The sequence below is a fragment of the Petromyzon marinus genome, chromosome 35 (assembly GCF_048934315.1).
Source record: "Petromyzon marinus isolate PM22_M1 ecotype Great Lakes invasive population chromosome 35, UKy_Petmar_22M1.pri1.0, whole genome shotgun sequence".
Taxonomy (NCBI): domain Eukaryota; kingdom Metazoa; phylum Chordata; class Hyperoartia; order Petromyzontiformes; family Petromyzontidae; genus Petromyzon; species Petromyzon marinus.
This window is the reverse complement of record NC_133701.1, coordinates 11,964,101-11,983,539: the sequence shown is the minus strand read 5'-3', so window position 1 is coordinate 11,983,539 and position 19,439 is coordinate 11,964,101. Positions and strand designations below refer to the sequence as shown.

Here is a 19,439-nt window from a genome sequence, read left to right as displayed (position 1 = left end):
ATTTGAACAGTGAGAGACAGAATAACAACAAAATCCAGAAAAACGCATGTCAAAAATGTTATAAATTGATTTGCATTTTAATGAGGGAAATAAGTATTTGACCCCCTCTCAATCAGAAAGATTTCTGGCTCCCAGGTGTCTTTTATACAGGTAACGAGCTGAGATTAGGAGCACACTCTTAAAGGGAGTGCTCCTAATCTCAGCTTGTTACCTGTATAAAAGACACCTGTCCACAGAAGCAATCAATCAATCAGATTCCAAACTCTCCACCATGGCCAAGACCAAAGAGCTCTCCAAGGATGTCAGGGACAAGATTGTAGACATACACAAGGCTGGAATGGGCTACAAGACCATTGCCAAGCAGCTTGGTGAGAAGGTGACAATAGTTGGTGCGATGATTCGCAAATGGAAGAAACACAAAAGAAGTGTCAATTTCCCTCGCCTGGGGCTCCATGCAAGATCTCACCTCGTGGAGTTGCAATTATCATTAGAACGGTGAGGAATCAGCCCAGAACTACACGGGATGATATTGTCAATGATCTCAAGGCAGCTGGGACCATAGTCACCAAGAAAACAATTGGTAACACACTACGCCGTGAAGGACTGAAATCCTGCAGCGCCTGCAAGGTCCTCCTGCTTAAGAAAGCACATATACATGCCCGTCTGAAGTTTGCCAATGAACATCTGAATGATTCAAAGGACAACTGGGTGAAAGTGTTATGGTCAGATGAGACCAAAATGGAGCTCTTTGGCATCAACTCAACTCGCCGTGTTTAGAGGAGGAGGAATGCTGCCTATGACCCCAAGAACACCATCCCCACCGTCAAACATGGAGGTGGAAACACTATGCCTTGTGGGTGTTTTTCTGCTAAGGGGACAGGACAACTTCACCGCATCAAAGGGACGATGGACGGGGCCACGTACCGTCAAATCTTGGGTGAGAACCTCCTTCCCTCAGCCAGGGCATTGAAAATGGGTCGTGGATGGGTATTCCAGCATCGCAATGACCCAAAACACACGGCCAAGGCAACAAAGGAGTGGCTCAAGAAGAAGCACATTAAGGTCCTGGAGTGGTCTAGCCAGTCTCCAGACCTTAATCCCATAGAAAATCTGTGGAGGGAGCTGAAGGTTCGAGTTGCCAAACGTCAGCCTCGCAACCTTAATGACTTGGAGATCTGCAAAGAGGAGTGGGACAGAATCCCTCCTGAGATGTGTGCAAACCTGGTGGCCAACTACAGGAAACGTCTGACCTCTGTGATTGCCAACAAGGGTTTTGCAACAAAGTACTAAGTCATGTTTTACAGAGGGGTCAAATACTTATTTCCCTCATTAAAATGCAAATCAATTAATAACATTTTTGACATGCGTTTTCTGGATGTTTTTGTTGTTATTCTGTCTCTCACTGTTCAAATAAACCTACCATTAAAATTATAGACTGATCATTTCTTTGTCAGTGGGCAAAAGTACAAAATCAGCAGGGGATCAAATACTTTTTTCCCTCACTGTAAAGACCCCACTTTGACACTTTAGGCACCCATTAGCTTGCTAAATGGCAACCATTATTCGTATTGATAAACAACTATTTTTTATGCTATGCTGGGTTTTGTCTCGTCGCTTGCAGATTTGAACTCTTGTTATCCCAGAAAAGCCACAGTTAATATCAGAGAGGTAGCACCTCCTGGGATTCACAGCAACAGTTAAACATGGTTAACAGAAAGGAATTTTCCGCTCGATGCCTCTTATCCGTGAATGACCACAGTTAAGAGGAGTCCAGTCGTGTTGGGTGCCGTACCACCACCACCACCGCCACCATCGTCACTACCATCATCATCCTTTACAGCATGTCAATTTCACAACTAATGTATATGCCTACCAAGCAATGACTCGGCACACGTGAGCTTATCCGGGTGCTCTGGTTTCCTCCCACATGTAAACGCTCGTTAATTGGCCGACAACATATTAATATGAACTAAATTAAAACTAAACTATTTTTATTTGACCAGGCGAGGCCCACCGAGCTATTTATCTATTTTTCAGAAGTGACCTAGCCACAAATGATAACTTAAACGAAGTGGCTTATCAAGTGGAAATGTATAGCAGCCAAATACTCATTTTGATTCTAAATGTGGGAGGGGGGAAACCACAGAACCAAGAGAAAAATCCACGCGACCACATGAAAACTCCAAATATACAGGCATCAGGGTCGGGATTGAACCCACAACCTCCTGTATACCAGGCGAGGTAGTTAACATCTCGCCACCGTGGCGTTCGGAAATTAAGAAAAAAAAGTCGAATATACAGAGAACCGCAGAGCTTGGAGAGGAGCCGGGGGGGGGGGATTTGGCACCGGCTCACCATGTGGCTTCTGCCTTCCACGCTCGTCCGCGATTCCTCCTGGTGCCTATGAGTCACTCTCTCTCTTTTCGAGAACGATGAGCGACTACCATGCGGTGGCGCGTTACAAGTTGACATTATCATCATTATTAAGATGTACGTGATTATGCTTAATAGGTTGAGCCTAGGGGAAAACTTTCTCCCTGAGAAAATTGTAGAAATGTTCATTTTATGATTACTTTTTGGAAACATGAGACAGCCGGACTGCTTTAAAGTTCCCGTAAGCATCGTCTCCACAATCTCTTTGTAATATAAAGAGCACTCAAGGAGTACTAAGACTTTTATCTTTTCCTGTGCCTACGGCCGTCTCCATCCATGAAGTGCCTTCCTTTGCGTCTACACCATTCTGCCGTCTGCATCCCCATCACCGCCCTGCAGCATTCAATTATCATTTCCACCCCACCTCTCCACTCCACTAAAAAGAAATGCCACCGTGTTGTCATGAAGCGCCAAACCCCATTTGCATAGTGTCCTGAGATCCGATCACATTTAGACTCTTGGTAAATCCAACAAGTCCTTGACAGCTGAGCAGGCGGAAGAAGATTTTAAGATCTCAAAGAATGTGAAGGCGGACGGAGGCTGCAGCAGAACGATATCTCCAAACGTCTCGGTCTCCTTGCCATTGGATTCATGATCCCGTTCTGTCAATAACTGTGTGAAAGCGACTGTGCAACAGCTTCTCCACAATAACATAAATCACCGCACAGCCGTCTTTCATGAAAGGAACGGCAGCTTCCAGCACATTCGCGGCAAAATCTGTCAATCCCAGATCAATCTCTTCAGCTCTCTTCGGACCCACAGATAAAGCAACTTTTCTATGGAAGACTATCATCCTCGATTGCGAGAGATAATGATGATGATGAAATACAATGCATGTCGAATTATTACGGTGTCGCCTATTGCGCGACTCTCCCGTTGTCCATCGAGGCTCAACGGCTGACTCGCAAATTGAGAGGTGGTGGGTTTAAGAGTAGGTCGTTGTCAACTCAACATTTGACATCTCTCTGTCGCAGGTGGCATGAGCACAGTGTATTACACACAAACACTGTGGTGTGGAGAGATAGGATAATGGAATTTCCACAACTGGCTCACAATCGCTCGTGGCGTTGAGCTCTGTCGAGCCAGAGAATGGTCGAGTGTAATTCAATGCAGGCGGGCAAAGAAAATGTATTTAATCAGGTATCACAAAAGTATACAGGCGGCCTTATAACAAAACGTTATAAGGGGTATACTACTAGAATTTGTGAGTGGCATGATATTCAAATAAATATAGAAATACTCCAAACTGCTCTGCTATCTTTGCCAATATTTGTATTACTACGGTGAAACAACGTGCAGTTAATGTGGGTGGACAGTGAAAATATTTGCAATCACGTGACGGGCGGTAATGACAAATGAACGGACGTAATGCAGTCGCCCAGACCTTGGACCTTTTGAGCAGCGCTCAAACTTGACAGCACTTGACATCTTCCTCTAACGCGCTGCAGTGACGCACTCGCCCCCACAGCACGTGCATCCACGTGGGCATTCGCACTGCACGCTCCTGATGATTACATTGCCCACACCGCTTATCAGACACATTCAGAGTGTGATGCTAAGGAAAGTCACGCTGATCCCATTGCGAGACTGATATCAAAGTCGCACTCACACGTGTCAATTGCATAATCGCATCGGTAACAGCGTAATGCATTATTGTCATAAAAATGTAAGAACGTGGGTACTTTTAACGGTTGAAGTCGGTCATGCAGGGATTTGCACGCTGCGCTATGACCTGGGCCACTGGAGATCAATTCCTCGCCATGGTTAAGATCAGTGGCGAATGATAACTGGACCTGGGCACCCCCATCATCAACTCGCACCGGTCAGCATGGTGAAACATCCTCCATGACCAACACGGCATGGGGAAGCCTTCATCCAACCATAAACTGACAAAGGGATGTCAATTATAACAATGTCAAAACACAGGGCTGCTCCTATATTTTGGCATACATAAATGTAAATCAATATAAACAATTCACTTCATCATTAATTAAGCCAATAAGATGATCGTGATGAAGGTGAAAATGACAACGATAAAATATGAAACCACACACACTAATCGACACCTACACGATATTTTTGTCTGCTTGTATATCTTAGAAATGTATTGGGGTTGATACCAGCTGGCTGGTATCATCAGAATTTCAATTTTCATGAGAATCACTACTGCAACATATTAGATAAGCACGTAGATGTCGGCCATATATTTGAATTGAGATTCAATTAGGCCAGTCAGGCCCTATGGGTCCTCCCTTCTTGCCTGACCACCACAATGGGCACCATGCAGCCCGGCACCTATAATGATTTCACAATTTCACCGATCCCCCGATTCCTTTAGAAATTGCATTTGATCAAAAATGTTGTTATTGTGATTCCAGGCTTGGAAATCTTGCAAGCCACCCAGCTCTTATCGCCAGTTACTTTTTTTTCAGCCTGCAGTTTCCATGTCAAAATGGAGCCAGCTGGACGCTGCGGCTGGTCATATTATTACATCACGGCCAACTCAGTCAAAGAAAGACACGAGTCTGGGTCAGCGCTATTTGGGCAAGAGGGAATGCGAGGGATTTGATTCCAGGCTGGCCCAGACCCAAAACGCCAAAAAAAAAGGATGCGACTGGGATGAGGCAACTGATTTGTCCCATTGCAAAAAAGAAAATCCAAAACGATTTAACACGCAACACTCTTGTCTCTCAGAGGGCGTTTCAGCAGCGAGTGAGCAAAGAGGGCAGCTTAACAAAGCACCCTACGGGCTGAACCCAAGGAGGAGGGTCCATTAGAGTTCAGGTTCCACTCGAGCTATTAAGAAGCCACTGGAGCTACGCACTTTTAAATGCAGATTGAAAACTCACATCTTTAGAACTGCTTTTTGTATCTAGTTTGTTGTCCTTCCCCCACACCTCCGGTTTGCATGGTTGGCTACGTACGGTGTGAAAGAAGTTCTATATACATACGTGCCGTTTGCGCCACCTGCTGAGCTGTGGTAAAACCACCTCGCCGCACAACTGCAACCCAGGACTAACTTTGCGCATGCCTCCGTCTCTCCAGGTTTTCATACATTTTTCTCGCACCCATCCGCCGCTGTCTGCTGCGAACGGCATTCATTTGGCCGCGCCAGGAAAGCTTGCTTCAGCTGAAACCAAGGCCATCGTTTTCCATTTCCACCTGCGCTGCCAAGACATTCCATCGCTGCATCGATCGGCGTGCGCACGTTTGCCGCGGTCGTGCCGCGCTAATGGCATCACCTCCTACCACCCGGTCGGCCCTCATTGCAAACCGGGCTGCACGGCCACATCAAGAGGCAGAACACCAGCCGTGGCACAGCGTCATTGGTACATTTATTAGTTTAGCATATTATACACAGTTTATATTAAAAAGCATCTCATGAAGGATGCATAGTATACATAAAAAAAATATATAGCTGTTTGGGGCACATTGAGTACATTTACAGTCTATTTTTCTCAAACCACTGCTGAATGAGGGCCTTCCCCTCACATCTGGCAGGTTGGATTGAAGCTGAGGGGAGTGCAGAACAATACAGTGAGGGAAAAAAGTATTTGATCCCCTGCTGATTTTGTACGTTTAGCCCACTGACAAAGAAATGATCAGTCTATAATTTTAATGGTAGGTTTATTTGAACAGTGAGAGACAGAATAACAACAAAAAAATCCAGAAAAACGCATGTCAAAAATGTTATTAATTGATTTGCATTTTAATGAGGGAAATAAGTATTTGACCCCCTCTCAATCAGAAAGATTTCTGGCTCCCAGGTGTCTTTTATACAGGTAACGAGCTGAGATTAGGAGCACACTCTTAAAAGGAGTGCTCCTAATCTCAGCTTGTTACCTGTATAAAAGACACCTGTCCACAGAAGCAATCAATCAATCAGATTCTAAACTCTCCACCATGGCCAAGACCAAAGAGCTCTCCAAGGATGTCAGGGACAAGATTGTAGACCTACACAAGGCTGGAATGGGCTACAAGACCATTGCTAAGCAGCTTGGTGAGAAGGTGACAACAGTTGGTGCGATTATTCGCAAATGGAAGAAACACAAAAGAACTGTCAATCTCCTCGGGCTGGGGCTCCATCCATGCAAATCAATTAATAACATTTTTGACATGCGTTTTTCTGGATTTTTGTTGTTGTTATTCTGTCTCTCACTGTTCAAATAAACCTACCATTAAAATTATAGACTGATCATTTCTTTGTCAGTGGGCAAACGTACAAAATCAGCGGGGGATCAAATACTTGTTTCCCTCACTGTACTAGATATTGCTGCACTGCCCTCCACACTTACAGCGTATAACTGCGAATGCATCTCAAGCTGCTGCACAGAAACAGTGGGCATATTTAATGCACGAGTGAGGCAATCGGTCACAGGCAAAGAACCAAAAAGGTCCGAAGCCAGGACTTGACGAGGGGAAGGAAGTCGACAGCTCATTTTCTTATATAGCAAGGGGGGGGTTCTGTAATGTGATGGAATGTGCCATGCTTGCCCGACTTTCCCCGATTATCGACCCTCCAATTGCCTTCCCAAACAAATCGGATTATCGACCCCCCAACTGCCCTCAAATGCCTCCCGAACAAGCGGGATTTCGAACTGGTCTTAGCTGCTGTGAATAGATCGTTGCCTTCACCACCTTCGTTGAAACTGGTTTACAGCATCAACAGAAAACTGGCACAGAAATGATTGACCTCTCTGCTGCCTATGACACTGTTTGGTGCCATGGCCCGCTGCTGATGTTGGTCAAAAATCATCAGATGTCGTTCTACCCTACATCTAATCTATGCGATGCTCAGCAGCCGCACAAGCGGTTTCCACCTAAACAATCGTGTAGCAAATGGCACCTTTGATGTGTCCTTCTCTGACAGCCCAGTGCGCTATTACCCCACTCCAAGATACCTAGGGATTATTATAGACAGAAGCCTCACCTTCAAGCTCCACATAAAACAGATATTTCGAAAGATCAAATAAACAATTGCCCTGCTACAGAAATTTGCAGAAACAACGTGGGGTGTGCCTCAACTCATGTGCTGCGTACTGCCGCCCTCTCATTGATCCACTCAGTGACAGAGTCACTGAAACCGACACCAATCCCATGGCTCCTGTTCTGGTGAACATTCTGCTACCAAATATCCGCAGAGACATGCAAACATCTACCCATCAACCAAGATCTCAACAATGCACCTCACACTGCTGACTCACGTCCCAATCCCCCTGCTGGGATCGCGCTGCTGCTGTCACCATCCTCGAACCTCACCCAGATACGGAAGAACGCTGGCGGAGTGGAACAACGCCGACGTCCAGAATAATAAACACCTCATTCGACACCCAAACATTATCCTACCTACTGGCTTTGACATTCCATCAACCAAATCAAAACATCAACGGGCACATCTCCAACTGTAGCCAGGCAACCCAAACTAAAGAACCATATAGTATATCCAGGGGCGGAGCCAGGATTTCAGCCCGGGGTGACATTCAACAAATGTTAATTTCAAGAATGATTAGAGAGGCAGGCTGTTGAACTAGACGCCATCGGTTGGCGACACACTCTGACAATGCAGTTGCACGGGGTCCGCCAGACCGAGTGTCGTACAATTATACGCAGAATGTCACCCCTGTCACCCCCCCTGGCTCCGCCCCTGAGTATATCACTCAGGTCTGTGCTCATTCAATGGAAGAATGCCAAAACTACACAAACTCTCTCGTGAAGCCCTCTCATGGCTAGCATACCTCAACATTGCCATTTAGCTCCCGAACATATTGGCATCATAAGCAAGGATAGAAATTGAATGTTTGGATAGCCCTGGGGGGTCAGCCCCCAGCTCATTTTCAGAGATGTGATGGTTTGATACGAGGTAAATCTGCGAAAGCATGGAACTGCCAACGCATGTTATTAGCTGTGACACGTATGCTAACGCATATGCCAAATGAAATATGCGAGTGTGGGGCCATCGCGTCGTGGTGTGACAGCCACATCTTTTATTTTAATATTAACCGCAACTAGGTTACGAAAAACACATTAAAGCAACAAGAGTTACATAAGGATGATACATTGTTGTCTTGCAGGGGAGAAAATTCACGTCCATGGGCTCTCGTCTACGAACATATCTGAAAGACTAAAAATAAAAGCTTGAATACATTACTGAAGTAATCGTCATGTAATAGGCAAGATACATTTTCTGTCCAACCAGAGTAGCCTCATTAGCTTGCAACACTTGTTCAGAATCATGCTGCTCAAGATGTTTTGTCAAATTTGTTTGAGAATAAAAATAAATCCTGTGCAGTAATAAAAATGGGAGCAGCTAGCACGGAGACTTCCCAAACTCTGCCAACACAAACACATTACGAACCTGCTTGCAGCACTGCCCACAACATGCCATAGACAAAGTGTCTCGCGCGAACCTCGACCCCTCATCACGATCCACCGGCCGCTCCACCCGACGACAGCGCAGGGCACGACAGGCGGATTGCTACCAGACGGTGGATTTTGTTACGACGGTCGGATCTGTATGTATGAGTCCACACTATGTTCATTCATTGTGAATAACCCAACCAATAATAGATATCCATCCCTCTACTGCTTCCTGTCCGCATCCTTAAAACCTCAACCATCACTACCCTTCCCCCTTCCTAACCTCGCCCATCCCTTTCCCTATCATCACCCTTCCTTGCCATCCCTTCACCTCCCCAACACTCAAACCTCATCCCTTTTCCCAATCAGCCAATATTAATGTACAATTTATAATTCGTGTAAAGCGGTTTGGCAAAAGCTCTATATAAAATCCGATAAGATAATATAATTTATATGACCACATTAATATTAAGTGACATTTACCCACCCCCCCCCCCCCATTTAAGACTGACAAAAGAGGATTTCTCCACAATTTTGGCTGCCGCCTGATGAGGTTTGTTGTAATTACCGGTAAATTGTCGTATTGGAATTGTAAATGATGTGGGTTTACTCTCCAACACACCGGTGTGCTAAAGTAGCAATGAATTAACATGTTTGCTTACGTGATAACCCTTACGAATTGGCTGTGTCAGGTGGTGGCAGGTTAAACGACACATTTATATTGACGCGATCTAACCCAAAAACTTCTATTGTGGATAGTAACTAATTGACATGTTTTCTTTACGTGACAAATCTTACTCACTGGCCGCGTCAGGCGGTGGTGGGTTTAACGACACATCTATATTTTCGCGATCTAACCCAAAAAAACCTCTATTATGGATAATATTGGTCGCGAAAGCCTGCTACTACTACATGTTAAACAGATCTGTATCTGCGACGCACGTCGAGGGGTTGCTTCGTCGATACAGATGGAAACAAGGCGTGTTGCTGTGGTACAAGCACGGAAACTGAGGCAATTGGCCAAAATCTGTCCCGAGCAATTCATGTATGTACGTATATTGAACGTCTTTCGCACTGTACGTAGCCAACCGTGCTTATCGGAGGTAAGGGGAAAGGGCAGAGCAAGAGCACTCGCGCGTGGTGAGGGCATTGCCGTTTCCATGCTGACTCCACTGCCTGTCTGTCAGATGTGTGGTAACTTGGATAAAAAATATCCTTCTAGTGTGTCGAGGCTGTAATACATTACTGCATGCATTCCTGTACAAAGTCAAACAATACAAATGCAAATGTACATAATTGTTTTCTAAGATAATTTAGTTTAAATTAGTTTATGTATTCGTTTTATATTTTATATCGTGTTCGTTTGCTTATTTATTAATTCGTAACTCTTGCTGTCATGTCTGTCCGCTGGCCGAAAAAAAGCTGTAGAGCTCAATGGGTTTTTTACTCGGATAATAAACTTCTGCTTCTGATTCAGTGCACATCCCCCAGAATGCACCAGATCTCACTAGATCTTGGAAACTGAGCAAGTTTGAGCCTCGGCTGTGCTAGGATGGGTGATCACCACTCAGCCAAATGACTGTTACAGGCTGCCATGGGGCTGCATTGTCAGCAGAGGGCAGTGCAGCAGAATCAACATTTGTACTGTCAAATTCTCCAATGTCTATGCTCCCTGACTTTTGCCAACTTATACTGGGCCAGGGTGGTGAAGTATGGTCAAGTAATGCCCCATAACCCGTAAAGCCCACATCTAAGCAGTGAATTGACAAAACTGTCTACCACAGGTTCAAATCGAGGTTTATTCCACTCAACGTTGCCAGTGAAATTCCAGTCCTGCCATCCCCCCCCAACACTATAAGACGTCAATAATTTTACAGTAAAAACCCAAGTCTAGGATTTTCCTTAGCAAACCATCACAATCAGATCACCAATTGGCCACACGTTGTCTGTGATGACGCACTGAAACCAAAAAAATAAAATGACCCTTTTGATTTTTTTCACCGCACCATGAGATACACAGGTGGGCAGTGGTTATGAATGGACTGACAGCTCTCTTATGAAAACAATAGATTGTGAGTAATGAGTGTATGCCAACAACCCTTAACCCTTCGACTGCACAGAAGAAAGAAAACAACACTGCACTAAAATTTCATTGCACGGATCTGCCCCAGGGAAAGATGACAGTGAAATGTGAGCAACACAGATTGAATGTTTCCTTTTCATTCGGACATTCAGTGGGACGGATAACACAAAGGGCCGTTTATTTAATCTCGGCTTGTTGGCCACGTTATGCGTCCACATACAGACACACATGCCTTCACCATCCCGCACCCGACTGGCAAGCGTGGTCAAGTATGATCAAATAGACCCCACGAACCGTACGGCATGGGGAGGCCCTCATCCAGCAATAGACTGATGAAGGGCTGTACATCCATTTACATTGTACGAAAGCAAACTCAAGCTCCTCTGCATATGCAGCCTCAACAAGCGCAACCACCGTGGGAGCAAGTGCCACTCAGGCATCGGTCTTCACAGCCAGTCACATGCACACAAGCCACGGTAACATCAGCAGTCATCATCGGTCAAGAATATGATGCTGCTGATTATCATCATAATTGTTGGTCATATGGCACCCAATACTTTCTTGTTTACCAAGGAAAGTCTCACCGAGCCTCAAAGCTATTTTTAAGAGGGTCATGCAACGTTTTAACAGTGGGGGGTGGGTGACGATAATCTGTATTGACCAATTAATCCCCGAGTATTTTTTTCCTTTCAAATGTCGACCATAAGCCCAGCACAATGGCCTACACTTTTCAAATGATGTCAGGGGTACTCTTCCCTGTGAAGCACGTGGTTAATTCATCCGCAGGACGAACCAGGGCGGCCCGCCGCATTCGAACTGTGAACCCTTGAAACACGTGCTGAACGTGCCAATGCTCTACTGCTGGGCCATGTCAGCATCCCAGATACCCGTGGAGTATCGATAGTAAACATTTCATGTGCAACTTTATTAAGGGACTGTGTGTTGTCTTGGTGTGGTCTGGGACTTGTTTTTGCTGTTGTTTTGCTGCTTTGCCCAAGCTTGGGAATTGGTGTACTTATGCAATTTTAACTTACACACTTTATTTATTTTACGTATTCATTTGTAGTGATTTTCTTTCCTTTCCTCTACTTTGAACTCCTATTATCTTTTTGCATTGTTTGTTGTTGTAACTTTCTGACCACCCTCTACCGAACATCTGTGAATAAGAGCTTCATAGCTTATCGGATTTCTCCAGGATAAATAAATATTATTATTCTGTGTTTAGGTAGTTTGACAAACTAGGGTCTTAAATGTCCATGATGGGATCTGACAATTCTTAAAACACGAGGAAAACGCGGAAGGCTCAGACATCCAAATATATGGCACCTGCAAGATTGCGAAGAGATCGTGCGGCATTACTCAAGACTCACAGAAGCCACAATAAGGGACAACTCGACTGCAGTCACCAAAACAATACCCGCACCAAACAGCAACCCATTAACCGGCGATTGCCTCTGCGTAGGCGAAGCGTGATTCGCACAAAACAAAAACCTGCGGTGCAAATACCGAACCACCACGTGCTCACCCGTGCAGGTAATCGCTTTGCATTCATGGGGGTACTGTGGCGGCGAGATGTTAACGACCTCGCCTGGTATACAGAAGGTCGTGGGTTCGATCCCAAGCCTGACATCTGTATAATTGAAGTTTGCGTTTTCTCCCCATGGTTGCGTGGATTTTTCTCTGGGTCCCCCAGTTTTTCCCTCCACGTTTAGAAATCTGCTGTAAATTTGCACCCGATAAGCCACTTTGTTAGAGCTATAATTTGTGGCCAGATCGCTTTCTGAAAAAAGAGCTGTATAGCTCAGTGGCCCTTAACTGGTAAAATAAAAATAGACTGTTGTTTTTAGCACAACGGCGCCGCCTTACGTTAAGCAATCGATGAGGTCGGCATTCGATTGCCACAACGACCAACCTCCCTCCATTGTGCTTTGTAAACCCTCCACCAACCAGACCATCCCTCAGCACACACCCATGCTCACCTGCGCCCCCCCCTCTCCACCCCCCACAGAAATGCAACCCAGCTTAAATTTTTTAAGCGCAGCTCGGCCATTGTGTGTCAGGAGAGGGGGGAGATGGTGGTGGACAGGGGTGGGGGAGGAGCATGGGGGAACAGGATGGGTGGTGGAAGGTTGGGGGGAAGTGGAGATTCGCTGGGCTTTCAAGCGGACGACGGCCTTCCAGACAAGTCTTTCGTGCCGGCTCCATGAATTAAACATGACCAGCACTCTCGGGCTAACCTATCGTGGCCCCAAAACACCACGGATGGTTGGGCGGCAGAGTGCTCGCTGTCAGGGTGGAGGGGGGGAGAGGCGCCGTGTAATGCGAGATGCCCCCCTGCACCCCCCGGTAGTAAGGACCGCGGGAGCAACGCGCTGAACGGGATTAACCCACACTGCACCGCATACAGTGAGTGCTTACACGGCACGACGCTCGACCCGCCGCTGGGTTTCGATGGGCGGCGATTTTTGCGATGGCTTGGCTTCAAAGCGGCGGAAGGGTTGAGTTTCAGCAAAAATCCGTTGTATTACTAAAAATGTATCTATTTTAATTTGACCAGATAAGGCCCCCATGAGCTATATAGCTCTTTTTTCCGAAGCAACCTGGCCAAAAATAATAGCAGCTGAAGGAAGTGGCTTCCTACGCGGACATATATAGCAGCCAAGTACTGTAAAATCATGTTTTTAAGTCTGGAGGGAAAAACCAAAGTACCCAGAGAAAAATCCACGCCACCACGGGGAGAACGCGCAAACTCCAAATATACAGCAGGCGTTTGGGTCGGGATCGAACCCACGACCTCCTGCACACCAGGCGAGGGAGTTAACATCTCACCACCGCACTATGCCCGTGTCCACGCTCCTAACTCTTACCAACCACACATTGACCGGCGTGGTGAAGTACGGTCAAATAAACCCCACAACCCGCGCAGTGTCAGCAGGCCCTCATCCAGCAGTGAATTGACAAAAGGGATGTAAATATATATGTGCTTGGTTATAAGGTGGTGTCTACTGAAGGCAACTCTGGCAGGTGATTTTCAGCATGCCATATTACACCACTGCCAATGAAGTCCCAGAAATTGTATATGCGGGACACATATATATGTTTTAATGAGGATATACGTGTGAGCTAGGCACTATATAACATTAACTATGTTGTGTGCAATGAACCACTTTGAATCTAAAGTGCGTGTTTACTGCATGCAAAGCTGTCTGCACCTGTGGGTCTTCAGTGACAACATCACAATCGCACCTTGGCTGTGCGACGCAGTAAAAACAGTGGACACGAACAAACGAGCAATGAATAATGCCACGAATTAAAAAAAACACGGGGGGAGTTAAATTTAACTAGAAAAATGTAATATGCAATACCGTGTTTTTGTTTTGCTTTACGGACGTGCAATTGACGAAAAGCCACAGTGAGCGGTGAAACCAAACGTGTGGCGTATTCTGTTGCCGACGACGCACTGCATGCATCGCGGTGTTTTCCGCACAGCTTGCGGGGAAACATCTTAACGATACGCAACCCAATAGACACGTCCACGCCGCTGCACACATTTCACGGGGGGGAAGAGATTCATAAACGTTGTTGTCCGCCCACGCTCTCCACAACTACTTGAGATCGCGAGACGCAGAAAGAGCTGCGCTATTTCAATTGCAGGTTGCAAATTCAATTAAGAATCTAGGAAATGTTTTTTAGCTTCCCCTGACCCCATACTATGTAACATTACAACCGTATCCATCTGCATTATGCCACAAGATGACAACATTGTTTATTGGGAACCGCACCGCATGTCAGAGAACGGCACCAAAAGACGACGTCGCACACCTACTTCTGAAGTCACTTCATTGGTCGCTTTATCAGCATCATAATATTTATTAATACTGGAGCAACCCGATGAGCAAAAAAGCAATTTTTCACAGATGTCCAGTAGGGGCACGGGGTCAGAAGGTTACAACAACAAACGCGAGCGGCACACCTTTTGCAGTCCGTGAAGACGGCGTCCGTTGCACGCCTTATCCAATCGAACGTTTCGAATTTTCATTTGGAGTTTTCCATATTCAGTGCCAAAAAAACTATTTAATCACCTTTTTAGTGCCCTCCATGGATGACTGGGCTTAACAACCATCGATGCACGAGGCTCGGGAACCCGGTTTAATCACGGAGCGCTTCCCCGACTCGGCGCTCCAATCCCCCCGCCCCAACGCCGCACGAGCCACTAAACGTACACACAGGTGACTTGTTTACTTTCCGTGTAGAATTCATGTTAATGAAGCAATTGGCCAGCACTGCTGAGATCCTGAATCCAAGCCGCTTGTACCCATCCAAGGTTAACCAGGTTCTCAAGTGGCGAGAGTTTAATGATCTCAGGACGGTCACTTCATTGAAAATGAGTCCAGCTCAGTGGGCTAAATAGAAAACACTAACAAATTACATTACTCGATTCTCTGTCTGGGTAAAGCATCTCCCTCTACTAATTAAGGTAAAAAAATATACAATACAGAAATAGCGCGAACACAGTTGCATGATATTGCTATGATAATCCCATAATTGCTCTGCACTCTTAAAGGTTTTACGATGCACTTAATGTGGCTCAGTCTGCGCCATGACACGAAGACAGCGCGCATGCTACGCGATCAGCGAGATGTGCACCCACTGTGGAGGGCGATTCATTCGGTTATACATGAACTGCACTTCGAGATGCACACCAGCCACATTTTAGCTGCCGAGTATCGCACCACAAAACGAAATCGACGTGAAAAATGTGCCACGCAGCAGCGTGGGGAAACCCAGGACAGCGCGCAAGTCAGACCACAGACACCTGCAGGCTGATCTCACCCGCCGGCATAAACAGCCGCAAAGACTGGCATTGGCAGATCGTGGCAGAAGCCGGGCATCGTGCCTAGAGTTTACATCGACTGACACAACAATTTTATTACTTTTAATTAAACCCCGTGTGCCGGCCACTGCCTCCATCTCACCACCGTGTTGACCGCCCTCAGGAACAAGTGTCACAAAAGGCAGCGTGCGCTTGTGGGCGAGTGACCTCATCGCCGAGCAAGGTCGCCGGCATTCACGTTTTCATGCCGTTTTACCTTGCAGCGCCGCACGGCGTTTGAGCCGAGCTGGGTGGATACGGTCAGGGACCATTTAAATCATTGCAAAGTTTCACAGCACGGGAGGATTTTGCAGGAGGTTCATGCTCCCACACAGCTAACGACGACCGGAGACTTCACTCGGACAAAACATGAATGAGCTTTTTTCCCGGGTTGCTGTTATGCCATTATATATGGTGTAGCATTCTGGCTCTCAAGGCCAGGCTCGTAAGGCTGCAGCCGTCCGAGCTATTTAGAGGTTGCACCATAAAAATGGTGGGTTACGATGCACATAAGGAATTACGTGCCTCTATAGAATGCTTTGCACTACATCAATAATGCGTGTATTGATGAGATGACAATGCAATGTTGAGAAGTGTGCTGTGTGATGAAAATTCATGTCTTACACGTTACACATTCAAGCAAGAAAATGAATACAGCTACGTCAACATAGTATGTTTGCATGTTGCAGACAAGGAAAAGTGTTCACAGTCATAGGCGTAAGCTTTGAGAAGAGACTGAAATACATATTTTAAAAAAATATTAAGTAAAGCCCACTGGGCTATTATCTGTATTTCAGATGTGACCTGGCCACATTTGATAGCTCATAAAGTGGCTAATATCGTAATGTGGGAATTTACAGTAGCAGCCAAATAATCTGAACACATTCGGAAAAGGGGAGGGCAAAACCGGAGAATCTGGAGAATAATCCAGACAACCACAGGGAGAAAGAGAGAGAACATGTGAACTCCAACTATACAGGCATCGTCAGTGTCGGGATCGAACCCACGACCTCCTGCGTATGAGGCGAGGGAGATGAAATTTACCATATCACCAATTATAAACACATAGAAAAAACAGCCAGCAGGCGATTAATGGATATTTCACAGAAGTTAAAAGGTGATCATAAAAAAGACGCAGGTCTTCCGATTCCGAGGAAACCAATCATAACAATAGACAAGAAGAACTGAAGGCCTCTTGAGACATCCAGAGCAGGGGCAGTGTGTGTGAGCTCCCACCCGGATCGGACTGGCTGAAGATGATGAGCGAGGCGGGCGGCGGGCTGCATTTTTTGCAGAGAAAGCACCTCCAATTAGCACGGTTGGCTACGTTACGGTGCGAAAGAAGTTCAAAATACATCAACAGGAAGAGGGACAAATACGAGACTTGAAGAGGTGTGCACGGGCAGCGCCGTGTGGTATTTTGACGAGAAGTGCTCGCGAGTGTGCGGCATTTTGTAGAGGCAAAACGTGGCCTCCTTTTTGAGTTCCGATGAGTGCCCGAGGCAGTGCTATTCTGTGCCAAATGAAATTTGGTGAAGAAGAAGTTTACGCAATAAACTGGCAGCTCTCACGGTGGTCTGGAAATCACGCCCCCGCGTGCCCTAATCGGATAAAATAATTAATGTCTAAAATGGGGAAAGGCAATCACAACGAATTTTCAATCCCGTGCGCATTCTGTCGTGTCCATCTTCAGGCAACAAAAAAACACATTTGCGATGCTCTGCCTTAGCCACACAGCAAATGGTTGCCACTGCTGAACTAAAACACCGATCTAAAAGGTGGCCGCTCGCGAATTTGATGGACAGCATGGATGTGCAGGATGCGACCTCACTGACAATCATTGCCCAGGAATTCCCCTTGGGGCAAACATAAGATGGCACACAAAAAAGGTAGATTGAACTCGAGGATGTAAAAGGCGGGCGGTTGAGTGGTTTGGATATTGATCTGCGATAGCAAACGCAGGAGGAGGAGGAAGAAGAAGACTGACAGAGAGAGAGAGAGAGAAAACACAAAGGGTCAGATAGAGATGCCCTAAGAAAGGGCAGCAATTGTGAAGGGAGGGCGTTGTAGGAGAGACGTGGCGGTTGTACTCACAAGCTTCCCCGCCTTGGCAGACTCAGCTCCTTCTGAAAGACACAAAATGGCAATGGGAACATTAGCGAAAACCTCGAGATTAAAGGAAGACGCTTCGTGGAAGCCAGGTGAGGTGTCTTTGTGTGCAAACAAGTTTCACGATGGCATTCACCTCCGCTGACAGCCCTAAGGCCAGTTAGAAGATGTTCTATAGTCCTTTAGTGATGGGCAAATGTCTTTAAAGTATGAATCCTATAGAAATAGGTTTTACCCTTTTTAACTGGCACAAAAACTGACACCTTTATTCAAGGCATCATGTTTGCAATAACCACAACACAAGCAGTCAAAATGCAAACAAAAAAGACAACTCTGATAATAATATGCACTGTCCAGTATGAATCCTGTAAACTTCTCGCAGAACAGTGTTCATTATATTGCCAACACAGGTATGATGACCTGGGTCGTGACAGTGTTCTACAGCAACTTGGGACCTGTAATCAGAATTGGTCCTGGCTTATGAGCGTACGCTTACAAGACAGAGCAATTTGGATTTATACAGCATCTAAATGTGACCGCATCTCAAGATGCTGTACAGAAATATAGTGAGGTAGATTGGAGAGGAAGTTATTGGCAGAGGAAAAAGGAAGACTTAAGCCTGGACTTGGAACATGGGAGGTTAGTTGACAGTATGGATCATGTGGGGGGGGGCAGTTTAATACTGTGTGCACAAGTTGTCTACAGTGGTGGAACAGTGGTTTACGATATGCGGTACATGCTGCTGGCAATGCAAGTATGATTGTAGGCCATGAACAACACCGGTCGAAGATCGTATCTGAACCGAGCCAGGGCCTCCCATTTGCTGGCTCAAGCTTGAACAGGTACCTGACACGGTACGCGAGTTTCAACTTTCAGTATGTACCTGTGGCAGGAAGGAATTGTGCTGACGACACCATCTCTTATAGAACACTACCAACCTGTAAGGCTAAACAGCAGCTGTGTTACGTCTCAAGAGTTTCTGAGTGATGGGCCAGTGATTGCTTCCTGGCATGTCTGCAACTCCCAATACTCATGCTCCCTTCGCAGTAAACTTATTCAAATGTACCAACCTTATCCAATCAAATCCACATTCAATGTTTACATGACTCGCACACCTGGTGCCTGATCAAAATAAGATACCTGCACTACAGAGGGGCACAAACGGACGTATTTCAGAAAGCCTGGGATATGGCACTGCGCTACAATCTCAACAGGCCTGCGGTTCGATACCTGGCCATTCACCACAAAAGCCGGCGGCAACGAAAAACTCAGCCTTACTTCTCTGTCCTCTAAACTGACACAGACTGAAATTAGTACGTGGGTTAGAGTTTTAAACATCGGCGCAGGATAGACGATAACTGCCCCAGTGTTCATATTTCATCACAATCATAAATTTCAGGCCATCGGACATAGTTTATGGAATGTACAGTGAGGGAAAAAAGTATTTGATCCCCTGCTGATTTTGTACGTTTGTCCACTGACAAAGAAATGATCAGTCTATAATTTTAATGGTAGGTTTATTTGAACAGTGAGAGACAGAATAACAACACAAAAATCACGAAAAACGCATGTCAAAAATGTTAT

At 45.9% G+C, this 19,439-nt stretch overlaps 1 protein-coding gene across 12 annotated transcripts in view; it reads right to left on the bottom strand.

Annotated features, from left to right (window-relative positions):
- The window catches only part of LOC116948956 (microtubule-associated serine/threonine-protein kinase 3), a 301,721-nt gene that overhangs the window by 143,406 nt on the left and 138,876 nt on the right, over positions 1-19,439 (bottom strand). For all 12 annotated transcript variants that reach the window (XM_076071928.1, XM_076071930.1, XM_076071926.1 and 9 more), the window contains one exon: positions 17,841-17,872. In XM_076071928.1, the coding sequence (XP_075928043.1) occupies positions 17,841-17,872 (32 nt within the window). The remainder of the gene's footprint in view (positions 1-17,840; positions 17,873-19,439) is intronic.